Source organism: Acinonyx jubatus, chromosome A1 (assembly GCF_027475565.1).
Source record: "Acinonyx jubatus isolate Ajub_Pintada_27869175 chromosome A1, VMU_Ajub_asm_v1.0, whole genome shotgun sequence".
In the NCBI taxonomy this organism is placed as follows: domain Eukaryota; kingdom Metazoa; phylum Chordata; class Mammalia; order Carnivora; family Felidae; genus Acinonyx; species Acinonyx jubatus.
In genome coordinates this window covers 128449375-128470658 of record NC_069380.1, presented here as the reverse complement: position 1 = coordinate 128470658, position 21284 = coordinate 128449375, and the positions used below count along the sequence as shown (strand labels likewise).

Sequence of the window (21284 nt, the reverse complement as noted above, 5' to 3'; positions counted from 1 at the left end):
ACATTCATTCTAAATACTTCCAAGATACCATTTTTTTAGCTTTGCTGTAGTCAGAAAATAAGGTACTTTACACTAAAGTGAGAATGCATGCTTATGTCATTTTCCTTATCAAATCTGAGTTATGTATATTTTATGTAAGAAAACATACTTAAGGTAAAAAGAAAACTTACCACTTTAGTAAAAAGAATGATGGTCTTTTCCAGTCTGTCTCTACATACATTATCTGTACCTATACTTCTACCTGTTAAAAATACAATCCAAATATTAGTACAAGTTTATAATATTCCGTAAATTCACAATCAAAACAATGGCAAAACCTGCTGGAAAAATACGGTCAGGCATGTTTTCACCTATTTTGCATTATAAATCCTGTACTGTGCTTTCCCAACTCTAAAAAATTAATCATAAAACTAAAGTTCTTAAAAAGCATTACCAATATTTATAGTTTTCACACACAGTAATTCATAGTGCCATGTTCACAAAATTAATCCTAAAATACAAACTAAGTCCGTGTTAAAGGAAAAGGATCATAGCAATTTTAATCTGTGAATAGCTTATCATATTCTCAAATTTTAAATTAGTTATAGTTGAAATATTTTTCAAGCAAAGTAAAAATGAAGTACTGAAAGATTAAAATACTCATTATTTTTCCTAGATCTTCTGACAATTTTCTTTGGATAATTTGCCTAGCATAATTAATTTTGTACATTCAGAACACTGTCCACTAGCCCATTAACTGCTCTATAAACAAATTCTTTCTATTCATCTCATCATTTACGTTAGTCTCTCCTGGGAAGACTCCTACTCTTCCCTCTGCATCTCCACAAGGTAACCAAAGAAAATGACCACTTTTATTAAAATGAATTACTTTATGTAAGTTGTCTTAATCATCTTCGCATGCACAATACCCAGAACAGTGTCTAGAAATAGACTCAACAATGCTTTTGTTGAAAATGACTGACATCAAATAATCAACAACTCCCTAAAAGTGAGTACACTAAAATATCTTCTCAGCCTATTAAGTCTCCAAATACATACATATATACAGGATGTACACATGTGTATGTGGGCATGCAAGCATATGGGTGTGTATTTTGTGTCTGTAGGTGTGTTTATCCTCAACAAAGGTGTTCACAACCACAAGGAGGAGAAAAGGTTAACAATAAAACCACAGTATAACACAACACAAATATAGATGTTAAATTCTCTTGTGTGGGGTAGTGAATTAGAGACGGTCCTAAAGAGAAGCCAATGAAAATTCTGAACCAGAGATCTGCAAAATTAAAGTACCACTTAAGGTATTAATTTATATAATACATATATGTAAAATGTACTGAAAGAAACAAAACTCGGTGACTCACTCGGTTTAGCGTCTAACTTCAGTTCAGGTCATTATGTAGCAGTTTGTGAGTTTGAGCCCCATACTGAACTCAATGCTATTAGCACGGAGCCCACTTCAGATCCTCTGTCCCGCTCTCTCTGCCCCTCCCCAGCTCACACTCACTCATTCTCTCTCAAAAATAATTGAACATTAAGAAAAAAATAAAAAAAAAAAGAATCTATACAAAGTCTAAACAGCATGTGGCAGAGGAGCTACATTTAATAAGTATTTGTTAAATATATGACTGTTGTACGTTTGCATGGAAAAGAGCAATAGCAGTAAAAGCATCTACAAAGAATGGACACAAAACAGAATTTTAAACAAGTTTCCTCAATACTCAGGACAAGACAGATGTATCAAGACAAAGATGAGCTCCAATTTAACTTCAGAGAATTAACCATCAAGACACAAGATTTTAGCCTCTCTCCAGATTTCCTAGTGCAGAGCAGAAGCAATCCATGAATAAAGATTCTACAAGTAAAATCTACTGTCAAAGAAGTACTTACTGCATTCCAGAAATTGTTTCAGGCGGTCAAATATTCCATGTAAAAAACCCTAGGAAAGATTTTTTTAATGTCTCAATTTATTGTTGTAAACATCTCCCTTATAGTTTTTACAAGACTATTAACATTTATCATATCATTTTAATAAGTTAAAATTATATAAAGTAAAAAACATTCTATTATTATAAACAAACCTTTCAAAGAAGATAGAACATTTCATCTCTCAAAGTGTCATTTCAGTTACCTAAATCACTTTACAATAAAACATTATTTATTGAGTATTTTATTTCTAAGTAATCTCTATTCTCCTGTTTTTCTATCTTCACAGCTCATATAATCCTGACATACTGTTTGTGTACTATGTGCCTCCTCCCACTACAATGTTCACTCTCTGAGAACTGGAACTTGTCTGTGTTTATTGCTCTACCCCAGAAACCAGAAGCAGTATTCAGGAACAGTAAGTACGCAGTATGTGGATAAATGGTACCAATTACTGAAAGGAGAGGTTCTGAAGTTCAAGTATTAAATATTATATTTAATATATAGTTAAATTATTAATTAAATATAATTATATAATAATTAAATATATTAGCTTTCAGATATAAGACAAGTGTCACCATTTGTCATCTGGTAAAAATCTAAACAACCCTTATTTGTTAATAGGTATTTAAGAAATATTATAAAAATTTTACAGATATAAAGGGATAGTAAAAAAACAACTTCATTAAAATTTTTAAGGGGCGCCCGGGTGGCTCAGTCGATTAAGCAACTGACTTCAGCTCAGGTCATGATCTCGCAGACTATGAGTTGAAGCCCCACGTAGGGTTCTGTGCTGACAGCCTGGAGCCTGCTTCAGATTCTGTCTCCCTCTCCCTATGCCCCCCTCTCCCGCCCGACTCTCTCAAAAATGAATAAACAGTTTTTTTTTTTTAATTTTTAAGAATTTAAAAATCTCAGACTTTCTGGCTCAATAGATTTTGGTGTATAAACATCATACAAGATGTGACATGTTCTTTCAACAAACAGGATGGTCCACCTTTTTGTCACAAAATAACCACATGATAAAGGCCTTAATTACAAATGACTAGAATAGAATGTTATTTCCTCTTTGTTCTTAGAGATATATTCTTCATTCACTCATTCTTGAGTTTGAGACCCTTTAACTAGGATATCATCATCTGAAGACTGAGAAAGAGATTTCACTTGGAGAATTTCACTGTCACACTTAGGGTCTAGAATGCTGCTCTCAGTCTGTCTGAAAGCATCCATCTTCTGACTCATGTAAAAATTATGAAACCTCTTTCTCTTGTCAATTTTCCTCTCTGCCACGTGGACAGGAAATGAATTTTGAATTCTCAATGTGTTACACAAAAGCTGAAGGTACAATAAAAAGACAGTGCTTCCAGTCTTCTTTTATTCCTTCTTGAAAGATGGAATGCAATGCACAGCACAGTAAGAAAACTACAGGATGACAATTTCACTACCGCTCCAACCTCTGGCAATTTCATCATTCTTCCACTTTCACAGTATTTCAATCTTTTTAACCACAATGGAGAGTAATTGAAAAATATTAGGTAAAAAATAATAATAATAAATCCTAAGATGATAAAAGAGCAAAAGGTTTCGTTATAGGAAGAATAAGATCATCGAGATTCCATACACATTTTAAATTTATACAGTAGTCCAATGGTCCCTTAAAGTAATGACAACATAGAAGGAATTTTATTCTATCACTTTTGAATAAAATTAGTTTATCAATAGGGGTACTCCGAAGAAAGTGGAAAACTGTAAAAGCCATCAACTTTAGTAAGCTGAAGAAGAGAAAGAGGAATTTACAAAATCATAGAGAGCTGACTAATTTGTAGCACAAATAAGTTTATGATTTATTCTGTTTATATAATAACAGAATAAGAACTCAAGTTAATCATTAAATGGTAATTTACAGAGTGCTTTAATTAGTTGAAACTAGTTACAAAAATCATTACCTCTATTACTCCTCACAACATTCAGTAAGGTAGGTAGTATATTTCATTTCCATATTACAAAAGAAGAAACGGGGTACCAGGTAAGATAAGAAAATAGCTGGAGGCCATGCTACCAGGAAAAGGCCAAGTCAAGATTCAAATCCAAGTTTATCTGCCTCCAGAAACCAAAATCTCACCACTATCATACAGTGCTTCTAAAGCATCTTTTAAGTTCCATCTTATTTTTAAGATGTTTATGTTCCATCTTATTTTTAAGATGTTTATGTTATTTGAAAAACCATCCTTAACTTGTTAAAATTCTATCTTGTTTCCAACTACTCAGTATAACCTTAACTGCTACAAGAGAACATTTATAAGAGTAAAAGTTGATACAGTTTCAGCAGACAGAAGAAAGACTCTTAAGAGAAAGCCAAAGGCTCACAAAACACTGATAGTTTTCAATGAAAACCACTATTCCAATTTATGGTAATGTGATTCAAATCAACAATTCATTTTTACTAAAAAACAAAAAGAACCCTGATGAAATCATCAATATTTTAGTTAACATAATTTTATGACACTCAGAATATTACATACAAAAATAATGACTGAGCCATGTGACCTAATGTTTCTACTATATAATATATTCATTCATTTTAAAAATAACTATTGAGCTTTTATTACTGGCAGAGACTGTTCCAAGCTCTGGGATGAATAGTGAGTGAAATATATATGTACACATACCCATATCCATCCAAGTGTTCATTCCAGCATCATTTACCAACAATTAAAAACTGGAAGCAACCTACATATCCATCAACAGATAAGTGGGCAAGTAATTTACAGGAATCCTATATTAATGTTATAATTTAAAGAAAAAATTAGCTCGCTGATAGTAAATGCATGGATTCACCAAAGAATCATTAAAAACATAACATATAATATTACTGACATAAGAAAACTATCATACTAAGTGTAGGAAAAAGCAAGTGAAGAAACAGCATATGGGTACCTTTTACAGAATACTGAGGAAGAGAGAAAAGCATAAAATGTCTTAACATATACTTACAAATTTTACCAAGATCTCTGATAGCAAGTTTTCAAATGATTATTTCCTTACTTTTTAACTTTAAAAAAAGCATGTAAACCCTTTTACAGAACAAAATAGCACACTGAATGATTCAAATTACCAGCTTTTAAATTCTTTTAACAGTAAAATCATTATTGCAATCTAAATCTGACATACAAAACATACTAAAGATTTAAAACAAACAAACAAGTAACTCGGGTCAAATAGGGTAGGTCAGACCCAAAGACCAATTCGATGTACTTTTTTCAAACTTCCTGTTCAGTACCCCCAAAGCAATCCACAGAAAGCAACATTTTAGCAAACTTGAACTTTCCTGAGAAAACTAACATAGATCTGGGTAAATATATAATATAGTATCATTTTGTTTTGGGATAAACATATACAGCTATATATTTTTGTATACAGAAAAGCAGATGATGCTATACCAACCATGAATATAATCACAAATGTTGGCTTATCAAGAGGGCTTTCCCTTCTTGGATATATTTTTCAGTTGACTGCAAAGAGCACGGATGTATGTTATGATTGAAGAAAAAAATTCATTTTAAATATATAACATCAGACGAAGAGAAATATCAAGGATATAAATATCCACAATGGAACTGGAAATTTGTTAATTGCATTCAAATTCAAGAGGTTCACCCAAATTCAAATTGAAATGAACACTCTCAATGTATCATCATGGCCCTTGAGAACTGTCCTAGGCCTATTTCCTTCTCTTCACAAAGGAGCTGCTTTGATATACTGAAAAAAGGCCACAAGTCAAAAAAGGTATAGTGTAACATATACAAATGGTAAACAGTCACTTTATAAAAACTTACAAATCAATGCCAAGTAAAAAGAATAAGCTTTAAAACACTGAGGAAAATACCAAGCACTTTCCCAAAGCCACAATCAGCAACTTCTTTCACTTACCATCACCTCCATATTCTTATGAGGTTCCACAAATCCATTAACAGTTAATTTACGCAGCACTGAAAAGTAAAATTGAGCTTTACTGCATCTGATTTTCTCACATTTTATCCTATTAAAATCATAATCATAATAAAGACTCAGAATCAAAAAGCCTCATTAAGACTGGGGGTTAATCTAACTTAATCCTTTCATATAATAGATAAAGAAAAATAATCCCTGGTCACTGGTTCATTTCCAGGTAGGCAAGCTGGAATGACAGCCAAGTTTTTTTTAACTCAAAAGCTGAGTTCTTCTCACTTATCTTAACTACTTAAGTTTCTAAAACTATATTGCAACATTTAACTTCTCTAATTGTAAGTATTTCTCACCTGAAATAACCCCTAGAGGTTGAAACTGAGATGGTCATCTCTATTCCGTAACCTTGAAAATAGGTCTCAACAGTGACCAAAATGCTTCATTTAGTTTTAGGCTACATTAATGAAAATACCGTATCACCTAAAAGCGATATAAAAACTCAACTATTTCTAAATCCGGAATAGACTACAGTGCTCAAGTATAAGCATCACATTTTATGTGTAACTGGTGTACATACACAAGGAGGCGAGCAGGATAAACAAATGGAAGTCAGATCTAGATGTAAAAAGCTAGCTCCAAGGTCTACCACTACATTCTTTTGAACAACTTTTCTAGATCTCACATTGCTGGTCTGTAAACTGGTTAACAAGTCCTACTTCACAGCGTTATTAAAGGATTCAAGAGTAAAACACTCAGCACAAAACAGTAACACAAAGATGATGGCAGCATGAGACTACAAAATTCTAAACCACATCATTTTAGGAAAACACAGACACCACTGTGATCTTTACAACTCAGAGTTAGTGTTCATGAGGTGCAGCCTAAAGGCAGTATATTAAAAATAGGTTTAGAATTCAACTCTCTATAGAATCATCAGTTTCACACATCCAATTATATACGACTCAAAAGTTACATCATCACAAAAGGAGAAAATAGATTTCAAAATGAGTCCCTTATTCTGCATTCACTCGTTCCCACAAAAGAACTTGGTCCACATCACCTGAGAAGGTCCTCTCTTCTCCAGTCATCACCTCGTTAACTTCAATTTGCCCTAGGATGATTCTTTCTCAAGGAAGTCCTTTCTGACCATGTTGCCAGTTATCATGACACTGTAAGACCACTGTTGCGAGTGACTTTACACATATTTGTATGACCATTTTATCATGCCTGTCTACCCAGTGCCAAACACCTAATTTATTTATTGAATGAAATAATGAATATATGCATGTCTAAAAGATACTAAATGCACACAGTATAAATTCAGATTATATATAACAAAAACTGTAGTCTTAAGCATTTCTCAAAGCACAGAAATTTACAGCTAGGCAGAACAAATATTTTAAAGGAAAATACTATGGGATTGTAACAGGTTAGGATACCTTAAAAATGCTAAGGTGTATATCTAAGACCCTGAGATAGAGAAGTAATGAAAAGGTAAAAAGCAGGCTAATAGAGAGTAGGGCTGCATCCCTTTTGTCAGGAAGTACACTTTGAAATCACTAAGGCAAGAAAATCAACTGAAAGCACTCATGAAAATTCCTTAATCATCAAACACAAAACTGACACAAGTTTTGTATTTATGACCTTATACCAGTTTCTCTAGTTCTTTCTGGATAAATGTTTCTCTCTACATCCTTTTAATTTCTTCTCCAGAATGGTCACAAAACCATCTCCACTCACTTGTGTAATGAACCACCAGTACAATGAATTGTACTTGTCAATAGTCCCTTAAAATATTCCCACTTTTGTCTACAAAGTTCACCAGAATGTGCCAACAGCCTGAAGTCTGTACATCCACTGCCTAGTTAACATACGTGATGCAGGAGAACAGTACCAAGAGTGTACAACAGCATCCTAAGGTACTAAGGGAGTAGGATAAAAGGGTTTACAAGTAAAGCAAAAGGATTCGAAATGAGCCACAGTAAGAGAACTAAAGGCAGCCTGAAATCAAACTAAAAGAAGAGCTCAAACTAAAAGAGCGTAAGCAGAAGAGGAGAGACTGGAAGACAGAGAAAGAGCCAAAACAGTGTTTTACCAAGGAAAAGAATCTCAGAAAACCTTCATCAAGATAAATAGCTCAAGGGCAAGTAAAATGAAGATTTATGCTAAGAGAATACCTACAAGCAAAGCACAGGATAACCGATGACACACCGTCAAGCACCACTGAAAACCCAGGTGGGCCTGAGATCAAACAAGAAAGACAGAAGCTGAGTTCTCAGGGCAAACAGAGCTGGGAGATAGCACTCAACTAATGCTTGAAGTTTAGTGAAGTTAACATGACAATGATAAGGGCAGAATGGGTTTCTACCCAGAAAGAGAAGTTTAAAGCAGAAGCAAAAAGAAGTACAATTATTTGGAAGGTATGTGTCCAGAGCCCTGAGACCTCAGTAACGTGAATATAATAGAAAACTATCCCACACTTTTACAAATTAGAGAGAAAGCTATTCTCACAAAAGAAAAACCAACCACAAATAACACCTTGTCTGTGAGGGAGAAATTAACCCCTCATTCTCCCAGGGCAAATGGGAACAGAAAATCCACCACAGGAACTATTGGTGACTCTTTTGAGATAGGTCATTTCCGAAATGAACATGTCAAATTGAACAGTACCTTTCAATGACAGCAGAGTTCGTTCTAATGAACTTAGAACTGCAGCTTCATTCCCAGAAGAAACTTGTTGAAGGAATGTGTCTGTATGGTGATTCCACAGAGAGCAGGCAAAATTATAAATTCCAGAAGCTAACTGCAAAGAAATATCAACAAATTCACAAAAAACATTGATTTCAGTAACCAATTAGCTCTATATAGTAATACATTTCAGTTTTAACCCTGAACACACATTTTCAGTAAGATGTGAAACAGTTAAGTCATTTATCACATTTCAAACTGTATTAAGCCAAACACACAGCAGCAAGGACCATTTGCTGGCTGCTGGTATGAACACACATACACACACCGTAACAGACTCGTTCTTCTCAAACCACTAGTCTCATGCCTGCATTGCAGCCTGACATTTTCTTTTTTTCTGGCTGGCTCGGTTGGAAGAGCATGCAACTCTGATCTCAGGGCCATGAGTTCAAGCCCCACAATGGGTATCCAGATTAGTTAAATAATTTTAAAAAAAACTTTAAAACACTGACAGACTATCAGTGAGAACAGCAGATAAACCAATATACTAAGAAATACAAAAGATTTCGGTGTCCTGCCAGTTCTACCCATGTGGTTTGGGGGCATTTAAAAGCCAGGAACATACAAGCCACAATGCTTGTCATGCTGCTTTCTGATTTTGTACTGGTATTTAAAACATCTGACTCACAGTGGGATGCAGTTGGCCTCTGCCTCCCAAGTTAAGGCAGAACCATTTCTAATGGTATCCTGTATTATTTTTTTTTCTCCAGAAGGTCTAAGAGCCTTTTTCCAGAAGGCCATTTACTTTAAACAAAAGTGAGATGAAAGTACTTATGACTAGTTATCATTAGCACACTTCGGAAAAGTTTTTCTTAATCCAGACAAGTCTATCATTTCCACTCAATGCTGGATTTGTGATAAGATTAGGCATCAGAAACCAGTCAGGAATGTAATCCTGCAAACAAAATAATACTTCCATGAAAAAAAATTCCACTTCTGTTATTTTAATTCAGTGATTTTTTTATTTTATTTATTTATTTTTGGAGAGCGAGCGAGCATGTGGGCATGCAAGCAGGGGAGGGGCAGAAAGAGGAGAGACAGAATCCCAAGCAGGCTCCACACTAAGCACAGAGCACAACATGGGGCTTGATCCACAACCCTGAGATCACGATCTGAGCTGATTCAGAGTTGGACACTTAACCAAGTGAGCCACCCAGGTGCCCCTTAATTCAGTCATTTTAATGACCTGCGTGTGCTTACAGGTATAGACAAAGAGCTCTGTCAAATCTCCCTAGTGATTCTGCATGTACCAACAAAGGCCACACAAAGGCTTGAACCCCAAAGGGGATTATCAGCACAACATATTACAATCCTCCTGAAAAACAAGAAATGGAAGGCTTATAAGGAATTGCTACAAGAGCATCTCCTGCTCACCTCCCTATCTCTTCAGTTAAGCTGTCATAAAACTGCTTCTCACCTCCTAGGTTCTGTTAAGATGTAAAGTTTTCTAACCCATTTCCCTCAAACAGAGCTGTAGAAAATGAAACTAGTTATGGTCTAGAACTGACTCCTCAGCAATGGTGCATCCCACAATTTGCACCTGAGTCATTCGCCCATATTGCTTTGGTCATTCTTTTTGGTGTGTATCAAAAGCCACAGGGAGTTGGTGGTACCAATCGCTGACTCCTTTTCTCTAAGTAACAAACTGACTGAATCTAAAAGAGGTCCTATCTTCACCAACTGATCAGTCAGGGCTAGCAGTTGGCCCACCCTTGCCTTGTGCACATGCTCGACAACAGGTACGACGACTACTTATTAAATAACTTCAACATATTCTCAAATAATCAAAATATTTAATCCCAATATTTCTTGATCGCCAAAATATAGTAGTGATAATTACCTCACCGTATTACAGCACAAGCAGCAGTATCATAAAAAAATTAAGGATCTAAAACTGACATCATCTCATGAAACACTGCGATGACAGAGAGGTAAATAATCAGAAGAGATATAAGCTGAAAACCAAAATCAAAAATTTGTAAGATTTTCTAACTATAATGAACTTCAGTATTTTTCTTAGTAAATCGAATCTTTTCTGAAAACATGAGGCTAAAATATATGCCTAAGAATCAGAAAATACATCTTTTTGATTTTTATTACACTTCTGTGTAATTGTAAGTTAGAGCATCATATACTTTTCCAAACATATAAATCATCAAAGTATTTATCTGCCAGAATAAAGTGAAAAAAAACAAAGAGATTTAGAGATAGGAAAAGGGTAGGAATTGTACATAGATCTGAAAGTAAAGCTTTAAGGTAAATTTCTTATGGTAGCAAATATTTCAACCAGGTTAACTGAAGTCTATAGCCTTGTCTATAATTTTTACATCCGTTTTATACTCTCTTTAGTAAATAAAATCTAAGGTGTGCCTTACCCAAATTCCACATACGAAAACAGTAGCATTCTAAACCAACCTCTTGCTTACAAATTATTTTCTAGTCTCCTTCACATCTCTATTCTTTTTGTCTCTTTAACATTTATTTATTTTTGAGAGAGAGAGACAGAGCATGAGTGGGGAAGGGGCACAGAGACAGGGAGACACAGCATCTGAAGCAGGCTGGCTCCAGATGCTGTGTCTCCCTATCTGTTCCTCCCCTGCTCACACTGCCTCTTTCCCTCCCAAAAATAGGGATTAAAACAAAAAAAATTTTTAATGTGCAGGACTGTCTACACAAAAAAAATTTTCTATCACTGTTATGTGAGGTCACTTGAACTCTTCTGTTTCATAAAAAACAAGTATTTATGCAGATCATGTTAACTATATGATAAAAATAACAAAGCTAACATTATAACTTAGACATTCAGACATTTCAACATTCAGACATTTACTGAACCCTACTCTGCACTAGGCAATGCTCTTGGTTTACCTTCATCACCTTATTTAACCATCACCTCCTACAAAGCAGGTATTATCCCCATTTTACAATAAGAAAGCTGAGGTACAAAAAGATGAAGTAAACTTGCACAAGAGCAAAGAGCATAAATAATTAAGAGGAAGAGGAAGGAATGAAACCAAAGAAGGTACTCAGAGCTTACATTTTTAATAGCTATGTTCTAATATCTCTTAATACCCATATAGGCAGAGTCAATATAGTAAATCCTATTTTCCAAAAGTTAGATAACAATTCAATAATGGTAGAATTTTATTTTCATAACAAAAAGGAAAAATTCCCCAAATTCACTAAGATCAATAATACTCTTAATATGGATACAATAAATTGTGTGAATCAGAATCTCACCTAAGGTTCTTCTACAAATCTCACCCTTTCTACACCAGTCAACAGAAAAACATGTACTTTTGTTCCATTATTTACATGGAATACCTAATACAAACTGAACATTCTTCTTATATAATTTTTATATACATATAAAATTTGGAGCAAGTTCCATTCATTAATCCTAAGAGTCATGGGGCCTTCTAGTTCTCAATGCCCTCCTCAAACAGTACATGCCAGACTCCAGAAAGAAAATAGTAATGAACCATTCCCTAGTTCCTTAAAAATAAGCTTAAGCTTGAGCAAAAAAGTTGACCAAATGGAATCTGACACCAGCTCAAGAAAAAAATATATAACGAAAGGCACCTGGGTGGCTCAGTCATTTAAGCGTCCGACTCTTGATTTGGGTTCAGGTCATGATCTCAGTTCATGGGATCAAGCCCTGCATCAGGTTCTGTGATAACACCAAGGAGCTGGCTTGAGATCCTCTCTCCCTCTCTCTGTGCCCCTTCCTGGCTCAAACGCTTGCACTGTCCCTCTCTCTCAAAATAAACAAACATATATCATATATATATGATAACCTGCAGTATATGGGGAAAACTTTTAATCAATATTCTCCTTTGTTTTATGTTCCAGGTCTGGAGTTAAGCACGTGGTTAAGGGCATTAGGCATCTATCAAAGCTCTATTCAAGATTCTTTTTAACTAGCCTACAAAAAAAAAGGTCTCTACACAGAGATGGCTGAAATGAAGAGGCAGCAATGGCACTACCCTCTCAGCCCAACAGTAAAAGGACAAAGACAGATAATGAAGAAAGAGACCAAAAGAACTTGGGAAGAAACACTGTCAGCTATCCTACACACTCAAGCTTCTACCTGCTCCAGAAAACACCAACTGATGTATGCTTATAGAAGGCTCAGTGGGAAAAGGGGAAAAAATGAAATAGGTGAAATAAAAAATATTTCTTCTACATTTTCTTCTCAAAAATACAGAGGCAGAAGGGAGACAATTCAGTAAGACAATATGAAAATAAGCTATTTAATGAAACATTTTAGGTACTGGTTTACAAGATCCATCAATACTTGCATTTTCTTTTCCTAAACCACAAGAAACAGCGCCACCCACTGGCTGCCAAGTGATTTTAACTGATAAGTCCCAAGACTTTATTCCTTGAATGTCAAAAGGGAACCATTACAGGACGTTTGATTTCTTCTGGCATTTAAAATATTCTAATGCTTTTTTACCCTCAAGACCACTGTTTGTTCTAACAACTTTCCCCTAAGAAAAATTAGCCTGAAAAACTTTAAAAATCAATGTCTTGTAATTAATCACCAATAGTGGGGCACAAAATATTACCCATAATCTAATAGTGGTAAAACCTGCTTAACCTCATTCTAATCAATAAGGCGTAAAATCAACAGATACATAATGTACAACATCCTGTAAGACATGTGAACGAAATCTTTTACCAAGTGAGTGGCATGGAAAAAAAAAGGGGGGGGAAGGAAATGAATATTATTCTAAATTAAAACACACTTAGGAGACAACCAAATGTATCCACCTTAGTCATTCTTCTGGCTCAAACCAACCATTTGTTAAACTATATTTGAGAACAATGTAGACAATGTGCTGAAAGTATCAAATGGTATTAAATCACTATTTTTCCTTTTCTTAGGTTGGTAAAAGTTAAATGATAACAAACAAAATAATCTTTTTACAGATGAATACTCAAGTATTTCATAATAAAATCTCATGAAATCTTTAAATTACTTTAAAATACCTTAGGATAAAAGTGATAAAACAAAAATGACACAATGCAAACTGCAAAATCTTGATGATGGGTATATGGCAATTTATATTAAGTATTTCATAACAAGAAATTTTAAAAACACCTGTACGTTCTTAATGACAAAAAAGGTAGTTATTTTGGTAGTCATCATTTTTTTCTTTAATTTAAGGCTTAAATATAAACTTGCTTCCATTTACTCATGATATATATATATATATATATATATATATATATATATATATATAAAATTACCAAAATGTTTCACGACAGAAACTCTGGTGGGTACAAGATCTATCTACCTCAATAACAATTTCCAATCAAACTGCCAATGTCTCAACTGACATCTATTCACTTTCACTGAAGGACATTCCTAAAGACCAGTAACACATGTTACCTACATATCTTTTAGCAAACTCTCATTTTCTCCTTTTGTTCTCAAACACGCCACCGGTATAACTGAGGCCCACAAGGGTCACTGTGACCCATCTTACAGATCCCTAAAGTCCTCTAATCCTAACACAGCCACAAACCTGTCTTCTGCCACTGGTGCCTACATGATGCTCTCATGTATCCAAAGGATCACAATTCGTTAGGAGTGAAGAAAAGGTGAAACTACCCTCCCTCCCCATTTGGGACCTTATCTTTGTTCACAGCTGTGTCTCAGGCATCCAATACAATGGATTTGTCAGATGGACAAAGCAAAGAACACTACTTCAAGAGCAACTTATAAAGACTTCAGCAATAAATTTTTTGAGTTTTTATTCTCCTTTTTACGAGCCCCTTTTCCTAGGAGTCAGGTAAGAGATTGTGTACTACAGAAAGGATAAGCACCATGCTATACTAAAATTCTCCCTGGAGCGCCTGGGTGGCTCAGTCTGTTAAGCGGCTGACTCCACTTCAGCTCAGGTCACAATCTGATCGTGCATGAGTTTAAGTCCAGCATTGGGCTCTGCACTGTCAGGGCAAAGCCTACTTGGGATTCCCTCTCTCTCTCTCTCGCTCATTTTCTCCCTCTCTCCCCCTCACTCCTCAAAATATATAAAATAAAATTCTCCTGTTCAGTGTTCAGCACAGTTTTTTGTTTTTTTTTGTTTTGTTTTGTTTTTGATCAAGCTAGTCCTGTTGAGTCTCTCCTCCCTTAAAAGTTCCCACCAAAAGGAGCACCTGGGTGCTAAGTCCTTTAAGCATCCAACTCTTGATTTCTGTTCAAGTCATTTCACAGTTCATGACCTTGAGTCTCAAGTTGGGCTCCGTGCTGACAGCACAGAGCTTGCTTGGGATTCTCTCTTCCTCTCTCTTCCTGATCCTCCCCGCTTGCACTCTCTCTCAAAAATGAATAAACTTAAAAAAAATAAATAAATAAGTTCCCACCAATAGGTTCTTTCCCTCCCATTACTGTAACAATAGACAGAAACATAACATTCTCAAATCCTCACACAAGTTCATAGCAGCAGAAATGACCCTTTATAAAAGTTGGAGCCATTCTTTAAATGTTTTTAAAAGCCAATATAAAATTTGGCAGAGCAAGACACAAGATCTAGAATTAACATGGCATTTGGTGGGACAATTAAAATTACCCAAACAAAACTAAAAACAAGCTATTTCACCTATCCGAGGACTTAAAAACACACATTTGTATTTTAAGTAAATTTTACTACAGTATAATATCCTAAAGGCTATACCATGTTAAGTGGCACCCAGGTAGTCTCACATTGGACATTCATAATTTCCACTGTTTGGATATTTCCCCCAGGGATCACATCATGAAGTTAGCGGTTTCTAAGGAGTAAGTGTGAAAGACTGTGACACTTGGCTGAGCATTCTTATACTAATCAATCCATCTCATCCATCTCAAAGTAGTCACGTGGTTCCATTTTGTTAACTTATTTAGAAAACACAGTAACTCATCAAGAAGACTATTCTTTTTTATTTTCCTTCCAGAACAATCTTTTATTCCTTTCTCTTGCTTCAGCTTGTTTTTCACACTTTTTACAAGCATACTTACTCATTTTCTTTTACTCTCACATTCATGGGATCAGTCAATTGTATACACATAGCATAAGCACATACACAGTCATGTGATCTTCTCCTGACGCAACATAGACCACAATTCTGAGGAAGCACCTTTTTTAAATTTTTTTTTCAAGAACAGAATTTAGTGATTCATCGCTCACATATATCATCCAAGTGCTCATCCCAACAAGTGAGGGAAGACTATTCTGAAGCACAACTGACCTATGAACAACATGACGGTTAGGGCCAACTCCCACCACCACACTCAGTCAAAATTTTATGAGTAACTTTTGACTCCCCCCAAACCTAACTACTAACAGCCTATTGTTGGCCAGAAGCCTTATCAGCAACATGAACAGTTGAGTAACATGCGTATTTTGTACTTTATATGTATTATATACTACTCTTACAATAAATTAAGTTAGAAAAAAGAGAATGTTACTACGAAAGCCATAGGGAAAATACATTTATAAAACTTTACTGTAAAAATTCATCTGTATAAACAGATCCACACAATCCAAACCTGTGTTGTTGGAGAATCAACTATATTTGGTAACGCGGTTTCACCTCGTCTCAGTTCTGTTTTACCCTCATCATGCAAACAATACACATGCTGTTTAGTGGGAATTTATTTATCATTAACCCTTGAGTTTTTAAAAAGTCTAAGTTTTAGCTTTGACCACATAAACAACCTAACAGACTGTTTAGTTTTCTTCTGTAACAGATTTTAACAGCTTACTAAATGACTTTTAAGAGTTTGTATATTAGGACTTTCCCAATGAACACCACAAGACTATCCATGTCTTTCATCTCCCTCAGTACTGCACGTATCTCTTGTACATGATAAGCAATCAATTATCTGTTCAATGACCCTTAAGCAGAAAAATTTTAAGATTAATTCCTAACTTCCAGCCTACAAAGATTCCTAACAAAAACAAATTATGGAAAACGTCCTTTTTAGAGATTCATGCAGAAGTACTTTTGAATGGAAGGACAGGTCAGGATTTGCTCCAGCAAATTAAACTACTGGGGCACCTGGGTGGCTCAGTCAGCTGGGCGTCCCAACTTTGGCTCTGGTCACGACCTCACGGTCCAAGCCCCACATCGGGCTCCATGATGACAGTGCAGAGCCTGCTTGGGACGAAAGTAAGTGTACAAAGGTCTTGGCTTCTAGACCAAAACAGTGATTAAAAACACTAACATCTGTATTTAAATCAGGCTGTAACTCAGATTTTCATCTCAAAACTTTCATGGTGCTTATACAGATTAACCTAGAGTAATAGAGATAATAAATTCATGGAATTACACAACTTTAGAACTGAAAGGGTTTTAAAGAATCACCAAGTTTAAGTATCTTGCTCAAATCCCAAAGCTGTTCAGTACAGAAAAGCATTCTACACTGGAAAACATTTCTTCTCACACCTGTTAACCTGTTCACTTGTTTTCTAACAACAAGTACAATATATTGCTGCTTTCAAAAAATCTTTTCCTCTTTTTAAGTTTGGATTGCTTCCTTCACCACAGCATATAATTTTACAAGTTACACATCATGTCTACAAAATATTATTTGGTTAAAACATTTATAATTACATTAGAATAACTATTTGTACCTTAAGTTTCCTTGTTTTCAGAGACTCCAGATTTTGATTTTAACAGTACTTTATATCAACATTTTTATATTCAAGTTTCTGTGAAAAGTATACTGTTTATAAAAAACAAAACCTTGTGTGTGTCAAATCAAGCTCAATTTTGTTACTGCAAAACAATTTTCTCTCAACTGCTGATTTTCTAATATGTCACCCCTAAAAAGAGCATAAATTATTTTAAAGTGAAAGAAAAATAGAATATAGAAATTGTTGGCACACAAAGAGTAGCAGGCTGCACTTTTAAGTGCACACTGCAATACTGTGCTATAGCAACTAGCTCAGCTATGAGCTTACATTTTATTTATTTCTGTAGGAAACTAATATAGTACATGAAGACCATCTTAGCATTATAGTAAAAGTATCATTAAAGAAAACTTTCCTACCTTTTAGATTACCTAAAAAACAGGGGCTACACATTATTAACTAGCAAAGTTCCTTTTTTTTCTTAAATTTTTTTAATGTTTAATTATTTTTAAGAGAAAGAAAGAGCATGAATGCGGGAGGGGCAGAGAGAGGGAGACACAATCTGAAGCAGGCTCCAGCTTCTGAGCTGTCAGCACAGACCCCCACCCCCACCCCCCCACACACACACGGGGCCCAAACTCACTCATGCTCCATGTTTCCAGGTTTGGCTACTTCAATCTAAATTGAAGGCGTTAAGTTGAATTTTCTTCCAGGTATCTTAAGTTTTTGCATATTTTCCCAAAACTCCTGCTCTTTTAAGTTTTACACTATGCCACTTTGAAACCTAGAAGGTATGTATGTAGAACAAGTCTCCTCTTCTATATATTCATCTAACATTTATTGAGCACCACCCACTCATATGCATTCTTCTGAACTTGACAGTAAGACTGTAACAATAAAGGCTTACATTCCTCTCTCATGAAACTCATAGTGTAGGGGATCTAAGAAAGATAAGTCAACAACTGAAAGTCAGCACTATGGAACTGATACTATGCTGAAAGTACACACAAGATGCTAGGTAGACCTATACTTTACTGCATATACAGAAGAAACAGCCTCATGAGCCAAGAAAGTTGAAAGGGTGAGAAAGCTAAGTCAAACAAGCTATTCAGAATACAGCCTCTGATTAGGCACAATTTGTAAAATAAATGAGCATGACTTTAGGGGAAAAAAAATACAATTTGTAGAGACTGCTTAAACTGAATATAAATTATACCTAAAACTAAAACAACACGTTATGAGAGTACAACTCGGAAAAGTTGAACTATGAATTGAGACTTTACAGAAGGGTACTCTTTGACAAAATAACTGTAACAATCTTTAGACACTTGATTTCGGAAAACAGCAAATATGAAAGTTAAGTGGAAAGGTGTAAGATTAGGATAAAGGTGAGAAAAATCAGCAAGAAATTCACAGAAAAACCTAAGAGGATAAACAGTCCAGTTTTTAAATCCTAGTTGGCTTTTGGGGCACCTGGGGGGCTCAGTTGGTTAAATGTTCAACTCCTGATTTCAGCCCAGGTCACGATCTCATGGTTCATGGGATCTAGCACTGCCTTGGGTTCTGCACAGACAGCACAGAGCCTGCTTGGGATTCTCTTTCTCTCTCTCTGTCTGCCCATCCCCAAATAGTGTGTGTGTGTGTGTGTGTGTGTGTGTGTGTGTGTGTGTGCGCGCGCGCTCTCTCTCAAAATAAATGAAAATAAACTTTTTAAAAAAAATCCTAGTTGGCTATCAAGCAAAAGCAACAATGATCTAAAAAGCAATCTTCAACAAACACAATTTCTCTTATATTCAACATCCTTGAATACATCTAAGATTGGCTATTTAAAACCACTAGGTTAAAAGTAAAGAGAACCAGGGCACCTGGGTGGCTCAGTCTCTTAAGCATGTGACTTCAGCTCAGGTCATGATCTCTCAGTTTGGGAGTTCAAGCACCACATCAGGCTCTGTGCTGACAGCTTAGAGACAGGAGCCTGCTTCAGAATCTTTGCCTCTCTCTCTGCCCCCCGACTCTCAAAAATAAATAAACACTAAAAAAAAAAAAAATTTTTTTAAAGAAAGTATAGGGAACCTAATGGAATTCTGGCTTAAACTTTGATGTATATAAGAATCACCTGGGGAGCCTGTTAAAAATGCAGATTCCCAAATTATATGGTCAAAGTGAGGCTTACAAAAGGCAAAAATACTATGAGAGTTACCAGTGTTACAAGGTGCAGTCCAAAACAGGTTGAACAGCATGAAAATCACTACTTTAGTAAGGTGAAAACAGTCAAATACAAAAATGTCAAAGTAAGTGAATGAAAAAAGCAAAGTCTTTTCAACAAATGGTGTTAAAACAACCAATAAAGGGCTCTCACCTACCAGTTATGTCAAACTCCCTCCCTACATCTGACCTACATCCATCAATTACCCAAGCAAGTCAAAATTTTAACTTTCTGAATTTCAGCTCTATCCCTCATAAATGCTCCCTTTTACCGCAGCTTCTTTTTCCCATGTGAACTTCAATACCCTCAAAACAGTCTCTGCCTTCAGACTGTTCTCTATCAACCAATACCCCGCTTCTGGCAACCTAGCCATCTTATGGGTCGCATCACTATCCAGTTTAAAATCTTTCAGATGTTATCTATTATTCTAAACTTTCTAAGGTCAAATGGAAAGACTTCATAATCTTTCGATACAATAGAGGAGTAAAATTACAAACATTTCTACACAAGTAGCAGTTTTCATAATCAAAATTAACTATGTTAAATCACTTACATCATAAAACAATTTCCTATCAGCAGCCAGACGTTTGGAAGCCAGAGTCTTGGTAACATGATAGAAGGTAAGTAATGCTCTGTGCTGTCGAAGATCATCTTGGACTTTCACAGATTCTATAAGAGTGGGAATGAGTTCAGGCCACTGTCTAGGACAGTCCAATCTAGCAACTTTTGCAATCAGCACTGCAATCTGAGTTGCAATCTAAAGGGAAACAAAGTAGTCATCAGAAACACACATATATAATCAAAGCAACAGATAAGGAATGCATTCACAGTTGAAAATTACCTTCTGGTCAGTTATACATTTGACAAAAGTGAATACAATTTCACTGAAAACTTCTTACTTAAGACAGTGGTTCACCAAGTATGGTCTATGAATCCCTTGAAGAGGGGAAGGGGGCTAAGACCCTTTCAGGGATCTGCAAGGTCTCTCTTTAATTTATCACTGTGATGCTAGATGTTCTTCATGTAACTTTTCCTAAAATAATACTTGGCAACAGAGTATAGGAAGCAGCAGATATGAAAATCTAGATGTTTTCTTTTAAATATCCAGACACTATGGAGATAAACAATAATGCAAAACAATGCCACTCTTCTCCTTAAATATGTATGTGTTGGGGGAAACAACTATGGTTCATTTTTTTAAATTCTATTTATGTTAACAAGTAATGTTTTTATTAATGTTAAAAAATTTGTTTCAATTGATAACACAGTAAATATCAAAATATAATGTGCCGTTTTATTTTAGCAGAATAAAGAAGTTATAAGATCACAAAGTTTGAGAATCACTGACCTAAGAGTAGAAATGAACATCAAATATTATGTTTGTAAATAATGACATTTGTACAGATCAGTGTTTCCCAAATGCTGGCTGACAGAGCATATTAAGCAATGGTTTATCACAAACCCCTCCCAACCATCTCCTGCCCCAGTGAGAAATACTTCTTTAATCCCAATCTTCCCTCACCGCCTTCAAGGGACTACAAAGCAGAGAACTAAGATCACTGTAGAACAGATTGAGATAAAACTGGATTAGATACATCACAAAATCCAGTGAGGCCAAATATTCAAATTAAAATAATGAAGTGTAATAAATAGTAACTTGTAAAAATTTAAGAATTTTTGAATCCATATGCAAAACATTCTTACACGCAAAATCTCACTGTAAAGGAAAGAAAGAAATGGAACTGAATAATCTATTACAGTATATAGGGAGAAGTGAAAATGTCATGGGTGTCGGGAACAGACAAGATATACTGTAGTTTAAAAAAAGGAGGGGA

The 21284-nt window shown here is 35.3% G+C and overlaps 1 protein-coding gene across 5 annotated transcripts in view; it reads right to left on the bottom strand.

Annotated features, from left to right (window-relative positions):
- Window positions 1-21284, bottom strand: part of IPO11 (importin 11) — a 203759-nt gene that overhangs the window by 134373 nt on the left and 48102 nt on the right. For all 5 annotated transcript variants that reach the window (XM_053223347.1, XM_027041178.2, XM_053223350.1 and 2 more), the window contains 5 exons: window positions 20003-20206; window positions 8539-8671; window positions 5854-5912; window positions 1888-1936; window positions 171-241 (listed from right to left, as the gene is read on the bottom strand). In XM_053223347.1, coding sequence (XP_053079322.1) covers window positions 171-241; window positions 1888-1936; window positions 5854-5912; window positions 8539-8671; window positions 20003-20206 — 516 coding nt within the window. The remainder of the gene's footprint in view (window positions 1-170; window positions 242-1887; window positions 1937-5853; window positions 5913-8538; window positions 8672-20002; window positions 20207-21284) is intronic.